The 17418-nt window shown below is 34.8% G+C and overlaps 1 protein-coding gene and 1 long non-coding RNA gene across 2 annotated transcripts; both read left to right on the top strand.

The window, feature by feature from the left end:
* The first annotated feature begins 6 nt into the window (after positions 1 to 6).
* LOC111403878 lies at positions 7 to 2335 on the top strand. The gene is made up of 2 exons (XR_002704583.1): positions 7 to 251; positions 1782 to 2335. It is a non-coding gene; the product is annotated as an uncharacterized LOC111403878 (long non-coding RNA).
* Positions 2336 to 15274: 12939 nt separating this feature from the next.
* Positions 15275 to 16734, top strand: LOC111404625. Its single transcript, XM_023033408.1, has 3 exons — positions 15275 to 16268; positions 16415 to 16562; positions 16626 to 16734. The coding sequence occupies exons 1-3, from the start codon at positions 15275 to 15277 to the stop codon at positions 16732 to 16734; spliced, it is 1251 nt and encodes a 416-aa protein (XP_022889176.1).
* The last annotated feature ends 684 nt before the right edge of the window (positions 16735 to 17418 follow it).

Raw genomic sequence — 17418 nt, 5'->3', positions numbered from 1 at the left:
CATCTCTCTCTCTCTCTCTCTCTCCCCTCCCCCCTCTTTACCACGTAAAAAAACCCTTTCTCACCACACACCATTGAACCCCAAACCATAAAAACAGAGGAAGAAACCAGAAAGAAAAATAGGAAATCAAATACTCACACACCTGAACCAGCAGAAGGAAGAAAAAATCAAGGCCTGAACAAATCGCTGCTTCCATATCTGCCCTATTCACTCAGAAGGTCGACAACAAGAAGTTGATAACATCGATTAAGGTATATTTCATAGCACTTTTAAAAATTGAGAATATATGATCTTTGATGTGAGTGTATTTAGTTTCTAATTCTAAAAATTGTGTATTTATCATATTGCTCTACTTGTTTATCCTCTCCAAAAAGTATGTAAAAATTGGTGAGATTTCTTGTTCTTGTTAACCATTGTTGTGAAGTTTGTGTTGAAAGAAGAGTGATGGGGACTGATGAATTAATGGCATGTATGTATTTTCTTTGTATTAACTAAATTGTTGCTGCTTTAATTCATGCCACACGATGACAAATGTACTGTCCGTTTCAATTGAGGCTGCTTGGTTTTTTTATTCCCATTGTGGGGATGGAGTGGGATGGGGAGGGGGTAGCGGGTGGGGGTAGGTTATCAAAGAAGGCAGTAAATTATGTGGGGAATAGAGATGTTGAAGAGAGATGCCAAAGCTTTGTTGAAACTAATAGTTAACGTCAAAGACATAGTGACAGAAATAAATAATCCAAGAATTATTTTATGTTGTGTGTACCGCACATTCTGGAATAGTATGAGATGAATAAAACTAGCAAGTGCCATAGCCTAATCTACTCAATACAGGAAATATGGATAGATAACTTAAATAAAGCTAATGATAGGCCTAATATATTCATAACTAATTAGCACCTACAAAGCTTTTCATTTAGAGGAATAACGGTAGATTTTTCAGGCGAATTTAACTATCACGTAGGTAAAATTTAGAGTTTGAGATGAATCTTGTCAAGTCTTGTCAAGGGGTGGCATACAATAAGGAGATATTTGATTCTCTACACTAGACAAGGCAATTCGTTCGAGTTTTTATTTCTTAGCTCTCTTTAAATGTGAAGTTGTCAAAAAACTGTAACATAATGAAGATCAATTATAACTTTTGAGTAGGTCCATCATCTAAACACAGATCACAATGGAAAATATAACTGTGAAAACATGCCCACTAAGGGGTATTGTACGCATGATACATCAGGAACTGCTTTAGTCTAGATAGTTTATACGACAATGTAGCCTTGCCTTTTAAACTCATGGGAATGTGTTTTCCTTGCTGATCTTTTTTAATACCCAACAGCTAAACTGACATGAATGAGTGTGCTATAATTGAACATAAGAACATAAGTGTATTTGACCCACTGGATGGTAGCTTATCATGAAGTGACTTCTTCTGAGTCGTGCATAATTAACACAAAGGACTGAACGTGTCTTCCAAGGAACCTTTTCTTAGTTCCTCTGATTGGCTCTGTCGTGAATGGACTGAATAAATATCGAAACCCACCTGCTAAAAGTGAGTCACCAAATTTATTTTCTTCATTTTCTTAATTGGAATTCAGACCTTTGATAAATTTATCTATTAAAGAATTTTCTAGGAGCACGTCCTGCAAGTTATGTAAGAATATTTTCCATGAGATTGTTGGTGATATCAATTATAGTTCCCCCTCAAAATTTTCATCTCTCTTTGCAGAATAGTCTACTTCGATTACCATCTTCTAGCTTTAACCTATGTTGTGTTTCCTCTTTACCAGTTTATCATCAACAAAATTTGAAAGTCATAAACAAATAGGTGTTCTCAAAAATGAGTACCATGGCTTCACCATTTTGTGTATTTTTTGATAGCCTTATTATAAACCAACTTTTCCACTGCAAGTTCATGCCAATGACAACACCAGTTGAAAAATTCAGATTTATGAGCTTGACTGATGAAGAATTCATGTGTGATTTGATCTTTGAGAATATTGGTCGTAATCCGCCTCCACTACTTTAAGATGGCATGATTGGATAATTCAACAAACATATGTAAAAGTATGATATTCATGTTAGTTTGGATTGCAACTCACTTTTAATAGAGATTTTTTTGTTTTTTAATTTTACTTTTTGTTCTTCTGTTCTATGTTGGACATAAGGTTGTCATTGTTTATTTGATTATCTCATAACTATTTTTTATTGGAATGAAAAGAATTAATTCTCATACATGAGTATAAATTTGAATTGGTGAGTTTGTTTTCCTCATTGTTATAAATTTTATTTTTTTCCATAACATTATCTTCAAAATACGACCTCTTCAAAAAAAAAAAAAAAACATAATAGGAGATATTACTCAACATATTTAATTGTGAAGGGACCATTACTTAGTACGTTAAAACATTGACTGACTAATTGCCATGGAAAAAATGACAAATTTCCATGGAAAAAGTGACAATTTCCATGGAAAATAGTGGTTGTCAAACAACTAAAGTTGGAAAAAAATGACTATTTCCATGGAAAATAATGGTTATCAAACACCAAAAGATGGAAAATTGGAACATTTTCTAGGTTGAAATTTAAGTCAATCAAACACGTGTAATTAACAATTTCCTTGTAAATAATTTCCAGGCAATTGAATTACCCTAAAAATATTTTCTTTCCATGCAATTTTCCTACTTGCAATCAAACGCACCCTAAATGTTATCCACCACAAACTAGAGTAACATATAAAAGTAACATGTATGTTATATGTCTGAAACAACTTCAAACCACTGTCTAGCAAAACCATCACCGCAAAATATGAGTAAAACATTATATTACTTATCTATAATCACTCCACACCACTATCTGCCACCACTACCACAAACATGAATAACGTATATGTTACTCATCTGCAACAACATTACTAACACCAGAGAACAAGAGAAACATATATATTGCCCCTCTCAAAACAACATCGAAAAATACAAGTAATATATATGTCATCTGTCTGAAATCACCCCCTACTCTCGTCAAAAAATGACCATCGCCTTCTGTGCTACAATATTTACAATCATTTGGCATTTCTAACATGAAATAAAACTCAACATCACATCAACAATGAGACATTCACCATTACTATTATTGACACAAAATTGTCACCATTATTCGGCATGGAAATTTCAAATCTACATATATCGGATATTTGGTTTTGGGACAAAAACAAGAAACTAGGAGGAGTAAATTTTGGTGGCGATGAATAGAGGCCGAAGAAAAGCTGTATCCGCACAATCACAGACTTTAAAATTTGAAGGAATTCGAAGTTACATAGAACCACATCAATACTTTCCTCACTAATAAATTAACGTAATATTATTTACAAATACTAATGTTTAACACCAGTTTATGTGACAACACTTGTATCACTAAATTATAACTTTAATTAAATATAAGGATTTATGACTTATTAATATGACCCATAATATGTTGATACCTAGATCGATGTTCATAGCTAGGATTGGGCGAAAAAAAAAATCAAAAAATCGACCAAACCAAACCTACTTGAGCTGGTTCAAGTTAGTTTACACATATTATTGGTTTAGTTTGGTTTTTTTTTTTTTTTTTAAACAAAATCATGTTAGGTCAGTTCAACCATAGTTTGAAACCTCAAATCGCTGGTTAATCAAACTAACCCAATCTACTTTACATATTTACCTTTTTTAAGAAAAATAAAAATTAAAAAAGCCCTAATCTAATAACTATATCTCGATTTCCTCCAATATATGATGTTACCGATAAGTAATAGCACTGTAAATTTCCTTTCTCAAGCTCATTATGTTATACTTAACCCTTTTCCATACTCAGGCAGTTAGGCTACATAATGTATTAAAAAAAATTCTTAAATTTGTTGTTAATCCGTCTCTATTTACCTAATTTTATTAGTTAGTTAATAGTTCTTGTAATATAAAAGAAGTTAGTTATTTTTCTTTAATCTAAGTGGGCCTAAAATTCGGACATTTTTTTTTTAAAAAAAAATCAATTTGGACAAAAGTCCAAATCAACTAACCGAACCAAATCAAACCGATTTTGTTTGGTTTGATTCGATTTAAGAGGTAGAGCATGTTGGTTTAGGTTGAAATTCACTCAAAGTGACTAATTTGGTTTTAGTTTCGGGATGGAATTAAAATCGATTCAAATCAAACCGCGCCCAAACCTATTTATATCAATGGCACTAGATATTTTTATTCAAATGTTTTACATCAAATTAAGAATTCAATCTTTAATATCAGACAAAACATTTTCTTTTGGGGTGTTGGTAATTTTTCCAATAATTTGTACCCTAGAATAATGAAATATGGATAGGGGACTAAGAATTTTATACTATAAATTCCATTTCTCGATACAAACTTGTTGTAAACGGATAATAATAGCATGAAAAGTTTGATGTAATTTTTTTATAAAAATAATCAAAAAGGAGTTAATTGAAAAGAATAATTATGTATCAGTAAGCCAAAATTTTATAAATGCAATTTAAATGAAAGGAATATACCACATTGCATAGAAACATGTTCATGGTAATTAAAGTCATACACTCTGGAGTTGGTAGTATAGATTTTGAAGGAGTAAAAGATGCCAAAGATGGACCAAAGAGAAGAATTTAGAGCAAAATCACTTGTTGGCCACCAATGGAGTGCTCGAGCTCTCACTGCAGGAACATGATCGCTTGCTAGCCGCCTTCCTATAGCTGGAGCGACAGGCTTACCACTCGATAGCCACCTGGTTGGCGCTCAAGCAGTGTTTATCTGACAAAACCCTAATCTGCATAAACAGCTTATTTTATAGCCCTAAACCACCTCAAACACTCCATATTATAAATTTTTAAACCATATTTCGTCTCAAACTATCTCTGTTAATTTAATTCTGCCATTATTCATTCAAGAGAATATCCTACAAAGATCAAACATCAATTCCAATAATCTCTTGACTCAACCACAAGATCAAAACATAAAAGATCAAAGATCAAACACCAAAAAACCTTACTTTTGCCTATAAGTCTTTAGAGTTCCAAAGTTGGAAAAGAAACAGCTGGAGTTCCAAGTGCTACCGAACGAATTCATTCCTGTTGATCCACGCAAAGGAAAATGTAGCTTAGAGTTGTTGGGAAGTGTGGGTCTCACAATTGAATAGTTTTTCAATGATTTACAAGTTGGGAGCCAGAGTCCACTAAAATTTAATTGTATCAAAACCAACTTTAAGTTGGTTTTTCTAGTGGATCTTTTTGGCAAGATTGGTCTGAAAATTTTTTATCCCCGTGAAAAAGATCTTCAGAGGATTTTCCTTCGTTATCAATAATTGGTGTTATTTAATTAGGGTTTAATATTGATTAAATTTAATAATTATCTAGAGACAATAATTTGTGATGTGTTGGTTGTTATTGTTTTAATTACACATATTTGAATCTAAACGACGTGTGTGTGTGTGTGTGTGTGTGTGTGTGTGTATATATATATATATATATTTCTAACAATTGATATATATTTCCAAGTTAAAGAATTTAATAGAAATTGTTCAGAATTATGAATGGAGATGTTAGATATAATTTGTTTTCTACATGAAAATTGAACTTCCTACTTAAAAAATTTCAAAATACTGTTTTTAGTAAAACTGAAAAGATTTTATATAATAAAATAAATTTCTTACGTATCCAATCAACACAAGAGATGAATATATTGAAAACTAAGCCCTTTTTTAATAAGACGTTGATAAAAAAAAATCATAATGAGCTAAATGAGCAGCATCGCCATCCACTTGTAAGATATCAAATAGAGGGATTATAATAACTTTTCAATTAATCAAAATTGAATTTTTAACCACATATTTTATGGAACCCACAAATATTTTCAATTTGTTAACTACATATTTTATTAATTTTTATCAAAATTTATTAAATTTTTTTAAGAAAAACTTTACACCACATGCAGCCTCCAAAGAAACTAACTAGCATATAACTAACAATGGAAAGGGAAAAAAAATGGTAGATGTCTTAATTATCGCTAAATTGATTTATTCGAAATGAGGCACAACATATGCTTTCCAACATTCAACATCTCAGAGAAATCCTACTTCAGCCCATATATTTACAACCTTAACCTGTATATCACGAGGGCATATCTCACGTGGGACAAATATGAAAAAAATAAACAACCTATAGACATTTTAAAATAAAATAAAGTTTTAGTATGATATTAGAGTTCATTAAATTCAAACAAACAATTCGATCGGACTAAGATTCAGACATTGATCTCCTCATCTTAATTAGATTGATATTTAAAGATAGAACATCATACTTCCCATTGCTGATTAAAGTTAATTCGAGGACTATTTTGTGTGCTCAATGTCAAGACAAAATGAATTCTTTCTAAAACCTCCTTCTCACTCGATCACACAAATAAACTTCGAGTAATTTATCTATAAGCAAAGAAAAATCTAGATCAAGGAGGAGTTCTAAAACATCCTCAAGCTTCACACTACAGGTTTCAACTTCGCGACAGTTATTGTTAGTAATAGAACTCCTACAATTTTAAGTGGGATAGAAACTATAATTCTTTCTACTTCTCGAGGTATAATGACAGGCCGAGAGGCTCGCCTCTCTTACTTTACAGTGCAAGCTAAATGAATTAGACATATTGATTATTGAAGGTCTTGACTCTAGCTAAAGATACTAAATCTTGAGATTTTGTTTTATTTCATTTTTTTATTTTCGAATATAGGCCCACGTGAAGTATACGTTTCTAAACAAGCTATCAAACTTTTGGCCCTCTAAGAAAGAAAGGCATCTTAAAAACAATACTTATCCACATCAACAGCCATTTCTTATGATTTTATTGGTAATGACATCATTTGGAGGACAATGGGGTCACTCTTAAGTTTGCATTATTGCTTCCTTTTTTGGTTTGGCATGCATATTATTGTCAAGATTCTTGCCTTAAGATTCTCATTCCATTGGTTAGAGTATTCTTCTTCAAAAGATTTCTTTGATACTTGTGATAATGTAACTTTTATTATAGGCTTGATGCCATATTTTATTCTAATGAAGATTCTAGCCTAGTCGCAATAAACACTAAGAAGTGTGTAATTTATACTAGAAACATGTTATTCATGTTGTTTCCTTTTCAAATAATTCAATCTTAATACAAGTCACATCAATAGGGTCGACTCTGAGAATTTGTGTGACATGTACAAAATTTAAAAGATTTCGCGTATTTCATTTTATTAATAAGCGTGCATGCGGAAAGATAAATCAATATATTAATTTATTAAATATAAAACTACAACTATAACAAATATATTTTCCATAACTACAATCAATATTGTAGGACCATCATCCATTTTACAGAATCGTTCCTAATGTTACTTTTATTGCTGAAGGGGACTTCACTTATTTATATTTTGAGTCTTTATAGTTTTGTTAACAAACTAACAAGAATTATGTATTCTTTGATATCACTTGTTAGCGAATTGACAAAGATGAGGTTATGACAAAATATGAAGTAGTTATCACAACACAAGAAGAAATAAAAGAAATTTGGTAGAGGAATGAAGAATTTATTATAATGGAGAAAGAATACAAGATATTGTGTTTACAATATTGTCTAACTCAAAAAAAAAGTCATATGAAAATCAAGAATCAAGTAAATTATATATAGGACAAAATAAAATGTTTTGGATGGAAAGAGTATCAAAAACCTCATCAAAAGAAGGAAACAAAATTTCCCTAGATATATACACCATTCGAGTGGAAGTCCCGTGCCAGGCGAGTGGTAAGTGATGCTCGAACAATAAGCGAATGATAGGCGAGCGACAGTGGAAGTGCTTCAAATGGTGCTTAGGCGCTAAGTTTCGATTCCAAATTGATACAAAACACCTTAAATGCCGCCTATGCACCCCAGATTGAGCACCCAATTGCTGCCCCAAAACATCTCATACATATTTAATACTTCTTTCAACCAATTCACGAACATTCAACAGAATTAGGGTCACAAAATAACAAATCTCTACCTTGACATCAATTCTACTGCAAAGAACAAACTTCAAAAAAATTTCACCTGAAGACATTCTGCTACGAGGAACAAACCGATGGCTCTTCACCCCAAAAACTCTCCAACAACTTTCTCCACCTCTTCCACAAAATCCAACTTGACAAACTTAATCAACTGAATCCAAGCATTGCTCTTTAAAATTATATCGGGTACCAAAGTTGCTCGAATTATCAAACCGAGCAACAAATTCAAAAATAATTTACAAATTACCAAATATGGCAGAAACATACCCTGTGACAAAATCACCACAACAACTGCTTCTATCAAAGATTCTTTGCTAGACTCAATATTTTCAACCACACTTAATGCAATTAAATCAACTCCATCGTACTTTTGTAGAGGCCTAATATCTCTCTTGGCTCAGTTTCTACAATTGAATACGATGGCATAGCTAACGATGGTGGCAAAGTAGTATTATCCATAACTTCTGAACTCGGTTGAGCTATATTCTTCAACATGAACACCAAACCAAACTCCAGCAGCATGTACCAAACTAAATATCCACCAAAGTACCAAATCGCTACTAATTGATCATCAAAGATTCTACACAACCTTGTAAGACATACAATTGCGACCTTCTCTGTCCCTACAATAAAACACGGGGCACCTTTACTAACCTTCAAAGTCCCACCTTCAGCAGCGAACTTGTATCATTTGAATCAAGAGTACTCAAGGAGATAAGATTTCTCTTTAAATATGGAATGTGTCTCACCTCATTAGGTGTTTCAACTATCTCATCCAACATCTTAAGTTTGACCCTTCCAATACCATCTACTTTACAAGGTGCATTGTTTCTCATAACCACGACATCCTTCGAAACTTATTATAAATATTGAAAACGAATCTCGATTGGGATGCATATGAAAAGTACAAACTGTATCAAGAATTCCATCCTCGTCAGGTTTGGAGTCATCATTAGAATAACCAAAAGTTCTCTATCACTATAACAATTTGTCGCAACATCGGCTTCATCTGAAGTTTTCGTTGCTTTTCCTTATTAGTTGCAACCAATTTTTCTCCATTCTGCAACTTGTATCAATCTTTATTGATGTGTCCCTTTTTCGTGCAATACTTACAAACTTTATTACTAAAATTAGACTTTGAACTGCCGCTCTAATAACCACCATTAACAACAAAGCCTTCTTCTTGAACCTCAAATTCAACACGCTTTATGATCTTTTGAAAACAAAATATTGTATACTCTTTAATAGTGAGAGTATCACAACTATATATTATTGTGTCTATAAACGACGTATACGAAGCGAGCAACAAACACAATGGATCAATCCCAAATCCTCTTCTTCATACTTAACCTTTAAGGTTTTCAAATCTATGACAACTTTCGTAAAAACAGCAAGGTGAATTTTCAAGAACATACCTTCTGTCATATGATGAGAATATAAGCGCCGTTTCGGGTGCAATTTGCTAGTTAGACTCTTATTCTAACTTCAACCATAACATAGCTACAATTTTTTTCTTTCAAAACGTCCTAAAGAATATGATTTAAAAGATGAAGATGAATCTATGATAGGACCTTTTGATCCTTATGTAGTTTTTCTTTCTTCGACTAATTTGAGAGCATCTTGTCAAATCCCAACAAATTATCGTTCAAATCCATCTGAGCGAGCACTGCTCTCATATTTACCTCCCACAACAGGAATCTAGTGTTGCGATCCAAAAGTAAAATATCATACTTTATGGTTGCCATCACAAGAACAAAACCTTGAACAAATCAAACATTAAGCTCTAATACCACTTATTAACAAACTAGCAAGAATTATATAATCTTTGACATGACTTGTTAGCAAATTAACAAAGATGAGATTATGACAAAATATGAATTAGCAATCACAATGCAAGAAGAACACAATAAATTTGACAGGTGAATGGAAAATTTATTATAATGAAGAAAGAATACAGAGATATTGGGTTCACAATATTGGGTTTACAACCAAGAATCACATGGACTATTTATAGGACTCAAAAGATTGTGTTTTCAATGGAAAGAGCATCAAAATTGCGTCAAAAGAATGAAACAAATTTTTCCCGAATATATACGCCGCTCAAGTGGTAAGCGGGCAGCAGGCGAGCGATAGCAAAAGCACTTCCAGTAGCTTTAAGGCGCAGTGTTTCGATCTCACATTGATTCTAAACACTTTAAATGACACTAGGGCACCCAACTACTGCCCCCCAAAACATCTCATACCACCCAACAACTGCCATAAAACATCTCATACCTCTTTTACACCTCTTTCAACCAATTCGTAAACATCCAACGAAATTTGGGTCACAAAATAACATATTCCCGTTGAAATAATTCCATATGTTGGCTTCACATTCAATTGCAAATTTTATGGGTTAGATGTATGGCTCATAATGACATTATGATTAGGCCAATTATGTTAAGTGATCAATTTGGGCCATTTTACACCTTACGGGCGTTATTTGATATAATGTGGTAATTTCGAGTATGTGAGCCAAAATTATGCGTAAATCTTAATTAGGGTTTAAGTCGATAATGGGACGACTAAATAAATTCTTATATAAAGGTTAGTCCCCTCTTTTCTCCATATGGTTTTATTGGCTTACCCCTATTGATGACCAACACTTTTGTGAGGAGCAAGGAGGGGAAGATCTGGCTAGTATTACAATTACAACTATTATTCATATCAACGATAGTTTCCGCATGAATTCGTTTTATTAATTTATTATTTTGTGATTCTTGATTCTTAGCATGATTACAAATAAATTTCAACAATTGGTATTAGAGCTACATGCTTAAGATCAAAATCCTTCGTAAAAAAAATAAAAAGATAATAATAATAATAATAATATATTATTACTTTAATGCGGCACGTGGTCTTGTCCGTATCTGTTGCTATGAAAGTTTATTAAAGTTTGCCTTTGAATTACCCAACTCTCTGTTAACTTGCTTTTGCCTCCTGCAACCACACTTCAACCTCCTTCTCTTTGATATAACTTGGTGATGTTGTGTGGAATTTGCCTACACTATCTCAAAAGGAATAAATTACCTTTATTGGTGAAATCAAAGAGCCACGGTTTCCACCAAGAATACGCCAAAAAAAAAAATTTGGGCGAGAAGTCGCTACTGTGTTTCGAGCAGCAGCACCACCTGGAAACGCCGCCAACTGCTGCTACCTTTGCGGTAGTAGCGCTGGCACTACCCGACGTCGCATACGAAAAAAAAAAGATAAGGGTTTTCTAAGATAACAGGCAAAAGGGAGACGAGGGCTCCTGTTGTAAATATCTGATTTCCAAGCCCCTGTTTACAATTACAGATTGGGGTTAGGTTTTGTAAATAATAAAATGAGGGCTTGTTATGTAATTTTTATATTTGAAGGATATGATCTTAATTTGTATTTAGGGTTAAAATGTAATTTTCAATAAGGGGCTTTTAATTTGAACTTTTAAAGTTTTTGACCCTAAAATTTTAATTTTTGACCCACTTAAAAATTTTATTTAATAATTGACTCAATTGAAATATATTAAATAATGATAATTATAATTTAATTGATGACTTTTGTATTATTTCATTAAAATGATTATGCATTTAAATGTTGCCATTATTTGCACGCTTAAATTTCAATTTTTATATATATTGAAATATTGAAACTTGTTACCCACTTTATCTCCAAATCACATATAAATTTGTCGTTTATTGATTAATGACTATGAATTGTTACATAATTATTGTTTTGTGATTGAATTTTTCATGGACATTGAGACGATTCTTATTTTCCCACTGAGAGATAAATATTTTGAAATAAAAATAGATGGTAGCTACCAAAGTGACATACTCATTATTATTTATTCGATTTTCTCTACAATAAATATATATATATTTTTGCACAGCAATTTTGATTTATTGCATATAATATTTTGCCCAAAGGTGTTATTATATGTGATATTTTTTGAAAATTGCATAACACAGTTAACGAGCTTATTTTGGTCTAAAAATTTCCTTCTGTCCAAAGGTGTTGGTGCTTCGAAAACCAATGTAATTTTGTTAGCTGGCTACATGATGTGTTTTAAGAGTATCTTATAACATGTTGTATTGTCAACTTAAAAGTGACTTTATGTGATGCATATAGGCTCTTACCGTAATGAAATTCATATATTTTGATTCAAATTACAAATTATCTAATTAATAGCCCATATTAATTAGTTGAAAATTTTATCATCCATTTGATTGCATGCATTATGTTTGGATGATATTGAGTGTGATATTTTATGTTTCCACAGTTTATAATGCCTCATCTCTTTCAAATCAATTATCCGCTATTAAAAACTTGACTGGGAATAACTATGTGAGATGGAAACGAGAAGTAGAAATAGCACTTGGTCTTTTGGACTTGGATTTTGCAGTGGAGAATAAGCTTGAGAAACTCATAGATAAGAGTACTGTTGAATATGTAGCCGAGTATGAAAAGTGGGAAAGGGCTAATAAACTATGTTTAAAAATCATTAAGCGATCGATATCTGATTCTATTCTAGGTGCCATCTCCGATAATGAAAATGTCAAAAGTTTTATAGATGCCATAGGAGAAAAATTTAGGGAAAATTGCAGTCGAGGTACCAAACCTTTCGTTTATTAGCAGACTTTGCCCAAACCTTTAGTTTGTACCACCGGAGATACCAAACCTTTAAAAAATGTGTGGGGCCAGTCCAAAATGACAGTTTTCGTCTGTTTGACCGCCACCGTCAGTTGACCCCTTTAATGATAATTTCAAGAATTTCTCCAAATAAGTGAAGGGCAACATGGTCATTACACACATTTCCCTCCTCAACATCAAACACGTCAGTTGCAACTTCCTTCCACTCACCATCCACTATGGAACTTGTGAAAACCCACGAAGAAGATGAAACGGACTTCGAAGAAGACGAACATCCAGTGGACATTGCAACCCACATTCGAGGCTCTCTTCCCCAACCGTGTATGGTAAGTGTCTTACGGTGAAGTTGTATGATTATGAAGTTCCCCTGTTCGATTGTGTTCACGTACTGGGGAATTCAGAAATTTTAAATGATTTGGTGTATTAGAGCGTAATGCTTGTGTACTATCTTTTCTGCACATGTTCATTGCTCGAACTGAAAAGGGCTAGGGCTTGACTTCCTTTTTTTCGGTGTTTTTTCAGGGGAGAATTCAAAGTATTTCAGCATACGGCTTCATCATGGTGGAATTTTATTGCAAAAGATGAGAAATTTTGTGTATAAGCATGGGAAAATAAGTTATATAGACTATATCGACCCTGATTTCTCAATAGATTTCTTTTGGACAATGTCGTGAAGATGTTAGGATATTCTGATAGAATTAGATATCTGTACAAGATGGAGAAGAAAAGAATGAATGAAGGTTCATTTTGGTTGGTTAAAGATTCAGATTTCATGAATTTAGTGAAGCGGCTTGGTGATAATAGGACAGCTGAACTGTATTGCTTGCCTGTAGTTGAGGTTTTGGAGTTGCCTTGGGATGAAACAGAACAGAAGGATGTTCGAGTGTTTGATTATGAGACTGGCGAGGAGTTGGTGAAGGTTCAAAAGTCTGGTGAAGCATTGAATGAGCAGCAACCATGCTATGCAATTGAGATTTTTGATGAATCAGTAGAAGGTGATGACGTGTATGTAGTTGATGAAGTGGATGACATGGAAGCAGATGAAGAGGAAGTTTATACAGTGCATGGAACAGAGCATGAGTATACAGAGGTTGATTTTATAGGGGCTGGCGTAGACTCACATGAATCAGAAGTGCATGTTGCTGAACCAGAGAAACCACATGATGTTGAACCATAGTTGAGGTCTGAACATAAGTTGCATGACGCTGAACCACAGCAGCAGGCTCAACAGGAGCTGCATACTACTGAACAAGAGGTGCAGGCTGCTGAACATGATGCCGAAGCAGAGGTACAGCCTGCTGAAATTGATGTGCATGTTTCTGGACCACACTAGCAAGCTGCTGAACATGAGTTGCATGATGTCGAACCAGAGGTGCAAGCTGCTGAAACTGATGTGGAGTTTGGTGAAGGTCCTGAGCTGGATGATGAATATGAGGACGGTATTTTGGGAGAGGAATTCACTGACTTGGAGTACGAGCAGGAAGAAAATATTGCTATGGAGGATAATGATGAAAACACATATTTCAGGTTGAGTGAAGGTTTTGACATTGGTACAAGTGGTGAGCAGGAAGGTGTAAGGGATATGCAGGAAGGGGAGACAGCTGCTGGGGAAGAATCTGGAATAGAATACAAAGACTCCAGCGAGCTTAGAAGCTTACCCAGTGATACCGAGGCTGAGGGATCATCTGCTAGAAGGAAGAATGTGTGTTGGTTTAACCCTGCAACTGATATGGAAGATCCACAGTTCAAGCTAGGTAATGTCCACTGTTTTGTGTAATTCATTTCTGGTTTAATTCATTTGGATGATAATGCATTTTGGTTTAATTCATTTCTGCCAGGGATGAAATTCGACAACGTCAAGATTCTAAGGAATGCAGTAGTTCAATACTCAGTAAAAAATTCCAGGAAACTGAGATACGTGAAAAATATGAGGACACGGTTGAGAGTTCGGTGTCAAGATAATTGTCCTTGGGTTTTGTATGCGTACCAACAACCTGACAAGAGTCTTAGAATTAACACATTTGTAGATGAGCACACATGTACCATGGTGTGGCAAAATAGAAGGGTTAATTCAGGTTTTCTGGCAAAGAAGTACGTGAGAAAATTTAGGTCTGATCCAAACATTCCAATGAGTAGTTTTATGGAGACTGTGAAAGCGAACTGCATGTATGAGATTTCAAAGCATCAGTTTTACAGGACAAGATCGAAATGTGCAGAAGTTATTAATGGGATTGTAGCTTACCAGTACAAAATTTTATGGGATTACGGTGAGGAATTGAAGAGAACAAATCCAGGCAGTACAGTCCAAATCGAAGGTTTGGGACATACTTTTAAGAGATTGTACATCTGCATAGGGGCTTGTAAGGAAGGGTTTAAGGGGTGGTGCAGGCCAGTTGTTGGGTTGGTTGGATGCTTCCTAAAATCTGCAAAAGCTAGACAGTTGTTGGCAACTGTTGGCATTGATGGTGAGAATTGTATGTTCCCGTTAGCATGGGCAGTTGGAATGCAGAGAACAAAACAAACTGGCAATGGTTCATAGAATTGTTGGTTGATGACATAGGGATGCACAACCCTCGAGCTTGGACATTCATTTTCGACAAACAAAAGGGTTTGGTGGATTCCATAAGTCAATACTGTGAAGGAGCGGAGCATAGATGTTGTGCTAGACATCTTTATAGCAATTTCACCTTGGCACACAAAGGTCTAGCACTTAAGAACCTATTTTGGATCGCAGCAAGGGCAACAACAGTGCCAGAGTGGAAGAGTGCAATGAATGGGTTAAAAGACATAAGTGAAGAGGCTTACAACTGGTTCCTTGAAAAACCTCCTTCCCAGTGGACCAGATCCCATTTTGAAGAGCATTCGAGATGTGATATTCTTCTTAATAATTTGTGTGAGGCATTCAACTCTTCCATTGTTGTTGCCAGAGACAGGCCCATCATCTCCATGCTAGAGAAAATTCGGCTTCAGCAAATGATAAGGATGAATGCAAAAAGGGAAGCGGCAAAGAGGTGGGATCATGCATTCAGGCCAAGAATTGTGAAAATCATTGAGAAGGCTAAGTCTGAGGCAAGGTACTTGAAGGCAGACTATGCAGGCAACCAGAAATTTGAGATAAGCAGCAGAGACGGTTTGAGGTGGAGCGTTGACTTGACAGAACATGCATGTGCTTGCAGAAAATGGCAGCTCACTGGAATACCATGTCCCCATGCAATATCTGGCATGCTTTCAAGGGATATTGGCATATATGAGTACATCGACCCATGGTATAGCAAGGAGACATACCTAAAATGTTACTCCCCAGTGATCCACCCGATGTCAGGGCCTGAACTGTGGCCAGAATTGGGAAAGCATCCTCTCACTCAACCTCAAAAGAGAAAACAGGGTGGCAGACCCAAAAAATTGAGGAAGAGGTCACAGGCAGAGCCACCTGCAGGCATGAAGATAGGAAAGACTGGCATGAAGATGACGTGTAAACGCTGTGGAGGGTCTGGACATAACAGAAGAAGCTGTAAGGAGGCACTGCCTGGTGAAGATAGTTCACAGAAACCTCCAAGTGACAGACAAAGAAGTCCAAGCATAGAGGATCGCAATCTTGAACATCATGTGGTTTCTCTTGTATAGTTACCTTTTTGGGGAAATGCTGTGGTTTTTTGTAAACTGAACTGGAAATATATGCTTCCAATGCTGTGTATTTTGTAGATGTAACTGGAATTTTTGATGAAATTGTTCAATGTGATGATAATGTTGATGTCGAATATCTTGCATTATGTTTCTGCTTTTCGTTGTTGGTTTCTGAAATTGTATTCGTAAGATCTGATGTGCAGGCGATTATGAAATATATGAGAATGTTTGATACTTCCTATGAACGTATTATCAAATGTTTGGTACCTTTACTGCAATGTTTTTAAAGGTTTGGTACTCTGTCTGAAACCATTAGAAAAGGTTTGGTACTGATTCTGCGAATCGTTATAAGGTTTGGTACCTATGCTGCACCTTCTTCAGATAAGTTTGAAGTGTAATCTGCTCTTTTAATTTTGCATTTGACATAGAGGCCAGGAAAATATCGTTAAATTTCAAGTCAAAATGTACAACACAATTTTTCCTTTTTTACATATGCATTTCACAACACCGAGCACATGGCTCCATTTCGAAACCCTAAGCTCAAATTTCTGGAACAAAAAACTAAAATCCTACAATCTGACCCTACATACCTAGAAACAAACCCATTTTGCAAACACTCCACACACAAAGCCGAAGAGCCAGATCTTCCACACATTTGGTCTTGTTGCTTGAACGGTGTCGATTTCAGCTTCCATTTCCCTCCTAGCTCGTAATAGACCAGGAATCAAATCCTTCGATCTCTCACACATCGGAGGGTCACACCACATAAAGAAGGTGCATCCATCCACATCTTGGCTTCGAGGACAAGTGAGGAATCTTCTTCCCGAGTTCAAGTTCGTCCACGAGGTCTTCATCTGCGCTGGGGAACCACATCTGCATACATTCCCCTCCATCTTCTTGATGATTTTTTTTACTACCTGTGAGAGAGAAGGTAAGTAATATATAGTGATAAAGAAATGGAGGGAAATAAACAGTGAAGTAAATAATAGGAGGGAAATGTGTGTAATGACCATGTTACCCTTCACTTATTTGGGGAAAATTCTTGAAATTATCATTAAAGGGGTCAACTGACGATTTTGACG

The sequence above is a fragment of the Olea europaea genome, chromosome 11 (genome assembly GCF_002742605.1).
Source record: "Olea europaea var. sylvestris chromosome 11, O_europaea_v1, whole genome shotgun sequence".
Lineage (NCBI taxonomy): Eukaryota > Viridiplantae > Streptophyta > Magnoliopsida > Lamiales > Oleaceae > Olea > Olea europaea.
Note: the sequence above shows the minus strand (reverse complement) of the source record. Positions and strands in the feature narration are given on the sequence as shown.

What these genes read in the sequence shown, in the direction of transcription:
- LOC111404625 (XM_023033408.1), top strand. Translation starts at nt 15,275, where the DNA reads ATGCACAACCCTCGAGCTTGGACATTCATTTTCGACAAACAAAAGGGT. An exon ending in TAGTTCACAGAAACCTCCAA is followed by an intron (nt 16,269 to 16,414) that starts GTGACAGACAAA and finishes TGTATTTTGTAG; the next exon opens with ATGTAACTGGAATTTTTGAT. An exon ending in ATTATGAAATATATGAGAAT is followed by an intron (nt 16,563 to 16,625) that starts GTTTGATACTTC and finishes ATGTTTTTAAAG; the next exon opens with GTTTGGTACTCTGTCTGAAA.